The sequence below is a fragment of the Egretta garzetta genome, unplaced genomic scaffold (genome assembly GCF_000687185.1).
Source record: "Egretta garzetta isolate BGI_Z169 unplaced genomic scaffold, ASM68718v1 scaffold495, whole genome shotgun sequence".
NCBI classification, from domain to species: Eukaryota; Metazoa; Chordata; class Aves; order Pelecaniformes; family Ardeidae; genus Egretta; species Egretta garzetta.
Window position 1 is genome coordinate 282,646 of NW_009259866.1, and position 7,273 is coordinate 289,918.

General features: G+C 47.1%; 1 protein-coding gene across 2 annotated transcripts in view; it reads right to left on the bottom strand.

Moving 5' to 3' along the window:
• RHPN1 (rhophilin Rho GTPase binding protein 1) overlaps nt 1-7,273 on the bottom strand; it is a 32,179-nt gene that overhangs the window by 21,150 nt on the left and 3,756 nt on the right. Inside the window, exon 2 of one of the 2 annotated variants that reach the window (XM_009640091.2) lies at nt 666-781. In XM_009640091.2, the coding sequence (XP_009638386.2) occupies nt 666-781 (116 nt within the window). Of the gene's footprint in view, nt 1-665; nt 785-7,273 lie in introns of both variants that reach the window. The other variant, XM_035895629.1, reaches the window with a different exon arrangement.

Genomic DNA, 7,273 nt, shown 5'->3' on the forward strand with positions numbered 1-7,273 from the left:
GAAGCCCTGGACCAGGCTGCCCAGGGGGGTTGTGGAGTCTCCTTCTCTGGAGATCTTCAACCCCCGCCTGGACGCTGTCCTGTGCCCCCTGCTCTGGGTGAGCCTGCTTGAGCAGGGGGGTGGCACTGGGTGAGCTCCAGAGGCCCCTTCCAACCCCCACCATCCTGTGATTCTGTGCCAACCTTTGCACTACCCATAAATGCATCTTCCAACAGGATGAAGAGCCACTGGACTGTGCCCATCTCCAAAGACATACCCAAATTTTCAGATTCTGCTCTGTTGGAAGCATTGGGATGGGGATTTTTAGGACTAAAGCTGGAATTGACCCACTTGCTGGGGGTATCAGGCAGGAGATACTACACTCTGAGCTCAAACCCAGTTCAATATTTATTCCCATTATTCCATCTGCTCACACCCTCCTTTGTACCAGTCTTCCAAGACATTAAAATGATAATTTCTCATCAAAACACAGAGCGTTCAAGCATTGCACCAAGTGGCAGGCAGGCATTTTTAGGAGGAATGGTGCGAAGTCAAGAGAAGACCGAGCAAACACCCAACAGAGCCATCGGAGTGCCAGCATCAGTTGCCTTCTAGACATCAAGACCAGATTTCCAACTCCAGCCAAATCCCCGGTCTACAGGAATGCTCCCAGGATCAGGACTCACCTGAAAAGGTTTTCTGCTCCTGCTCGCATCCTCATCTCCTTGTTGATCTGCTGGTTAATCCGCGCCCGGCGATGCTGCAGTTTGCTGCGCTGGGTCTGGGCGAAGGGGTCACAGCCCTGCTGAGAGAGAAGGGCAGGGTCTCACCAAAAAAACCCCCACCATTTTGGGATTAAAAATGACACTTTCAGAGCCCGGCACTGCACCTGAAGTTTTATGGTATTTATAATTTATTATATTTAAAGGTTTTATTATCTAATACCTCATGTTGCTGACAGCAATTTATTTTCTAAGCTATTCAGAAAACGCTTCCCAAATACAACCATGATGGGATACAGCAAGGAAGCGTCTCCTTTCCAGGGTCTCGCCATCCGGACATAAGACAAGACCTAGGGGGCTGCAGATGAGCTCAATATAACTCTCGAGCTTGGGAACAGATGTGACCCTATGCTTAAAAGTGCCCCCATCTCCTGACGGCTATAGGGGATCGAGTAGAGGCAGCAAGTCAAGAGTTCACGGGGGTGGAGGAACGAGTTGCACGAAGCAGTAAATTAAATCCATCCGTGCCTCCTCCTTCGGCTCAGACTTTCCGCAGACAGGAAAACATGTTTAATCTTCAGCTTCAGGAAATAACAGATGGCAATATCCCTCCATCTCATGGGGGCAAGAGGTTATTATGGGATGCCCCAGACAGAGAGGTTGCCACGAGGAGGGTGTCTGAATCCAGGGCCAACAAAAGCTCTGCCCAAGCAGAAATGATTTCCATTGTGCAAGGAGAGGTTCAGATACATGAAGTGAGCCTCTGTAAGACATCTGGTTTTTTTAAAAAAAAAAAGTTTGGGGGGACAAGAAGGCCGTGCAGTTTAAGAGGACCTCAGAGCCTGCTTTTCATACACCAGCACAAAGCATGGGTAGATCTCTTCAAGAATGTATTAAGATCCACTGTAGCACTAAGAGAAATCCCTCAAAGCCACTATTTCACCCCGTTGCTTTCCTTAGAAAACCTCCATTTGCCACGTACATCAATCTCACCCTGCTCCCCACTGCTTTACCTCCACCACTGCTAGTTGACCCCTTGCCTCTACATCAAGAAAGGGTTTGGCCACCCAAGAGAGCCTACAGAGCTCCAACAGTGCCTGCTCATGTCCTGTCCAAAACACTTCCTCAGCTGATTTCTTCCACGTAGAGACCTTGGTGGGCTTCACCAGGTCTCACCTCATTCTCCAGCGTGGGTCACAACAGTCTCAAATCCAACAAGTCACAGCAATGCTTCGTTACCTCTCCAGAAGACACTGTAGGTCCCCGTGTTAATCTCACAAAACTGCTAACAAATTATTTTATTTTTCTGGGGAAGTAGGAAAGGAAAAAAATAAGTCCTTGCTCGAAATAGTATGAGACTAGCTTTGATTAGTAAGTAGGGAACGGAAAATTTTGCATTTTCATGGACTTCAGCTTTCTGAGAATTAATTTCTCATATTTGAAGTCCACTAAGTGGTGCCCCCTTTGAAAAGGGTCCAGGATTAACATCAACATTTTCATTTAAGTGAAATATTTGAGTTCCTAATTGGTACATTTGAGACCACGGAATCAGAGTGACTCCATCTGGTCCATAAATCTGCAGGCTCAGTGCTTCACAGTAATCCATGGATTTGTTGAAATTACTGAAGGAATAAGCTGGAAGCAGGAGGCCCTGATTATTCCGGAAAAGCAATTAAGTGGGATGTTAAGGAAAACACCCCAACAGCTGCGCAAATCTTGAGTCTGATACACTGAGGAGTAAATAAAGGATAGGCTTATCCAGAAGTGCCACTTCTGGATTTGCCCTGGGGGTTCCCACATCCTGCACAATGTGTTGGCTCCCGAGGGAAAAAAAATCCTGAAATTGGAAAAAAAAAAAAAGGAAAAAGATGAGGAATCCCACACCATGAAGCCCAAGAAGGGACTGTGCCAGGTTTTCTCCAGCAAGAAGGAGCTGGGTCATCGCTGAACAGGGCCCTTGGCGGGGGGGAAACCCCAAAATAACCCAACCATGCAGTCACTACTCAAATCTGAGCACCCAGAGGTTCCCAGAGCAAAGGAGACTGCACCAAACTCTTGTCTAGAAAGTAGCTGCTCGTGCAGATGTAGTCTAAGATACTGCACAAGTATTTCTTTCATTAATTAAAGGCTGATTACAAACATTGTGCCTTTAATGATGTTTCTTCATACAGTGCAAGACATTAAGCTTTAACTTCCGTATATAGGTTAAGGTGGGGGAAAAGAAGCCATAAAGAAAAGCTGGTGCTTATTAAAATTTCAACAGCCCCTCAGGTTTACAGATGAGAGCTGTGTGCGCTTATCAGCTCCAGACACACACAAGCCTAAGGTGTATGCAAATATATCCAAATACATGCAAGTGAGAGGGATTCAGGCCTTCCTGCTCTGCCTCCAAAGCCATAAAAATCCACCCAAAACTCAACCACCCTGATAGCAACTGTTGGAGGTAGAAAGCACCTCTACTCTGCCTCCAGCTCTTCCTACCTTTTCCATCACCTTTGGGACCTCTCCACTTCTTGGAAAGCTTTGCTTGGAGGCGGTCAGAGGATTTTAAGATTTTTTTTTTTTGGGTGGTAGGGGGTTGGAGAGAAGAGCAAAGACTACCTGAATACATGGGCAGGAGACCAGGGGAAGTGCAGGTGAGAGATGACGGAAGAGGTACTAGTGGAAGGACTATCCAAAACCAGAGGTCCATGAACACATCCTTGTCTGGAGGTGAGGCAAGAAGAAACTAAGAAAAGAAGTGAGATGCAGAGTGGCATGAGAAGGCACTAGGATGGCTCTACGAGGTACTCAAAGACAGCATTAAAACTTCTTCACTGCAAAAGCAATTAAGGGGTTTAACTAATTGACTTGGCAGCTCCCCACTTCTCCCATGCCCAGCTTGAGGCAACACCAAGGGGCAAAATTTGAGTGGCTACAGCATCAAACGTGACGACCAAGACTCCTCTTAAGCTTGCAAACAGAGCAGCAATGATAATCATTAATCGCTTCGCCTTTCCACAAGGGCACAAAGGAGCTGCCTCCAGGAACGCCTGCAAGTCCCGATGCAGCTGGGGACCAAACATGGTCCAGCATCCAGAACATCATAGCATTTGGATTTGCTTAGACTTGGAGAGGGAGGTGCTGAGCTCTTCTCCCTAGGATCCAGTGATAGGATGCATGGGAATGGTCCAAAGCTGCACCAGGAGAGGTTCAGACTATACATTAGGAAGCATTTCTTTACTGAGAGGGTGGTCAAACACTGGAAGAGGCTTCCTAGAGAGGTGGTCAATGCCCCAGGCCTGTCAGTGTTTAAGAGGCATTTGGACAATGCCCTTAACAACATGTGTGAACTTTTGGTCAGCCCTGAAGTGGTCAAGCAGTTGGGCTAGATGATCATTGTAGGTCCCTACCAAGTGAAAATATTCTATTCTCCCTCTAAGAAACACTGAAGCCATTTGTAGAGCTATGAGGTCCCCGTGTCACCTCCGTGTCCCCCCCCCCCCGCTCATCTAACCACCGTGTGTCTTTACAATCTGATTTAATGAGATAGTTATCAATTCCCATCCAGGCTACTAAGCCAACAGCAAAAAGGTACCGGAAAGTCAGGTATTGAAGCACCTGATGTAAGACCAAAGCCTTGTGAGGTTGTTGAGTCAGGATCTTGAGACTTGCTGCCCTTAGGGACTTCATGTGATCTCCCCACACTTTGTTTTCCTCCTCACACTTTATGAAGTTGGGTAACTGCAGTAACCCATGAGATTGCAGCACATCTCACCTCAAGAAGATCTGCCATCGGTCCCAAAGCATCATCCCTGGCTGGCATGGACCAATTAAGCATTATACCAAGGCCACCGTGGGGAACAACCAAGTGCAGTCTGTGGCTGCCCATGGAGCATTGCAGAAATGAAGTTATTTTACAAATATTGGAACAGGAAGGAAATTCAGCTCCAGAATAAGATTTCCAGCCCAGGTTAACTTACATACAAAAGGAAACACCATCATAAGCAGAACAGGGCATATTTAAATCAAAAGGTACGTGGGGGAGATAGTCAAGAGGAGAGCGTGCCCATCCTCCAACAGCTTGCATTCAAAGGAATCCAATGCTTTGCCTGTGCCCCTACTCTCCAAGTTACAAGCAAAAGCTAAAACCAACAGCACAGAGTTTCTAAAGTAAGCGGTGACGGGTTTAAGCGTGCATTATAGAAGGAGGGCAGAGGGAAAAACCCCACCAAACCCCACTGTTAGGTTATAAAAGGGATTTTCCTTGCTTAATTCTTCTTTGTAGAAGCTCTTGAGGTCAGCCCTTTAAGGTCAGAAGAAAGATGTGTTATTTCAACCAGCCTCCTGGGCTTTGGGGGGGCACCTAGGGACATCAACAGCAGAGTAAAATCGGGTGCTTAAGAAGCAGCTGGGTTGAACATGAGATTTCTCAGCCTTCCTAGTTTAAAGCTTTTGTAAAGGAGAAGCGAGCACATAACTCTTCCGGTAAGAGGCCATAAATTGTGCAGCAGCCAGGGCACAGCACAGCTTGCATGTACACAGGGAACAGGGTATGTTAAGAAAGCCATGAAAATGAATGAGGTGTGGGTCATTAAGTTATACGAGTTGTGCCCAGCTCTGAAGTTTATTGCCTCTTACAAAGCAGGATTAGAGCCAGTATTATTGTAGCAAGGCCATTTTATGCTCTGAAGGCATCTGCTAAATAACATTGCGTTCAACCCTCGGCATGGGAAGACGACAGCGTTGCAGAAAGCGCTCAGCCAGTGCCTCCACGTAAAGAAGAGGGAAGAGGCCAGAAGACCCCTTCCAGAGGAGGCCAAGGCAAACAGATCCCCTTTGAGGGAGGTCAAAGCTTCTGCCAACTCAAACCTTATCTTTGTCAGGGAACATACACAATGATATAATGGTGTTAACTCCCCAACACCTCCTCCAGTTCAAGAGCACCCATCCAGGGTGTTAAATAGGGCAATTACATGGTTAGATTTCTTTCTATAAGCGAGTCCTTAGGGAATGTTTGTTTAGACATGATCGTCAAGTGTACTTTGCACTTCCCATCTCCAGCAAACAGAAGGAGAGGAAGTCTGGATACATCTTAGGTGAAAAGACACACCTAGAACATTATTTGTGACCCCGGTGCCAGAACAAGGCCAGGCTTTCCCAGCACTAATGAGAGAAAGAACTAATCACCTGTAGGAAGAGGTGGATGCCAGTAAGTCCAAAGGGCAAAGTGACACACAGAGGTACTAATTTCTGCTCTTTCATTTCTGCTAGAAGAACAGGAGCTCAGTCACTGGAAGCAACCGAGCAAAAGCAAAACTTAAGCGTATGAAGCGATCAAAGGACAACTGTGAGCTGTGACTGTGACACCTATGAGAAGGCAAAACACAGTCCTCGGACTTGCTGTTAAAAGGTATGAGAAAAATGGAGACACAGATCCAGTTGTGTAAGGGGCTTTTACACCCCTGTCTGAAGGAACCGGCACAGATCAGGAGCGTCATGGATCTCTTCAGAGAAATGAGGAAGGGGTCTGTAGCTGGGAGTTAAGTTGGAGCTGTCTCCAACAGGTATCACAGCTAAAGCTCCCAGCTACCTGAAGAGCTTGGCTGGATCACAGGAGGTGCTCTGCAGCCCACCTGCTGGAAGATGGGCCAAGCCATGGCATCTCCAAGACCAGCTTTAGCCACAAAACAGTCACCACCAGAATTATTGCCAATTAGAGCAGCTGGAGAGTGCCCAGAGAACAGCAGGAGAAACCAAAGATATTTAATTTGCGCATAGACTGGAGACATCCATAATACAGCAGTGGTGAGATGAGTCGTCAGCTGGTGCTGACCTAGGCTATAGAGCCAGTCCCACCACCAAGCAGACAACTTTCACATCCCCAAGGACAGGGAAGTTCAAGGAGAAAGCTGCAAGGGCAGCAGGGCACCAGCCAGCCTTGTATCACTGCCACGGGCATATACGGATATATGGAGACCCTTGGTGCCAGATAATGCAATACATGAGGGATGAGCTGCTGCTTCAGGGAATTTGGCATTTCCCCCCACAATTCTCTCTCCTTTTTCAATGAGGGAGTCACCCGGTTTCATGGAAATCAAATTATCTGCCCTAAAATTTGTCGTGAAGGTCATGCACTTACACGTGGTCAGCAGCACATCTGCATCGCAGTCCTGGTACCCCACAGCAGACAACACAGGCCTGGATCCAGCCTCACAACGCAGAGCGATGCGGTTGATATCGGACAACCAGAGCTCAGGGACATAGCTGAGGACTAACGGCAGGGTTAGGCCCATCTCAGCTTCCACGGCTCAGACCAACTCCAGAGATGGTGGATACCATGAATATGTTAAGCATATCCCAGCTGCATTTAGCAAAAGGACCAGCAAGGCTCATCTGCTACATCCCCTGAAGCCTCAATTGCCTTCAACACTTCCATTATCCCAGATTGCTGCATGTGTTTCTTAAAGCCTTAAGGATTATTTTGTTTTAATTTTATAACTTATCCCTCCCAGGGAATAGACAGCTTATTGCTTCTTTTTAAGGGAAGGAGTCAAAAGGCACCAAGAGTGTTACTATTCAACCCTTCCCTA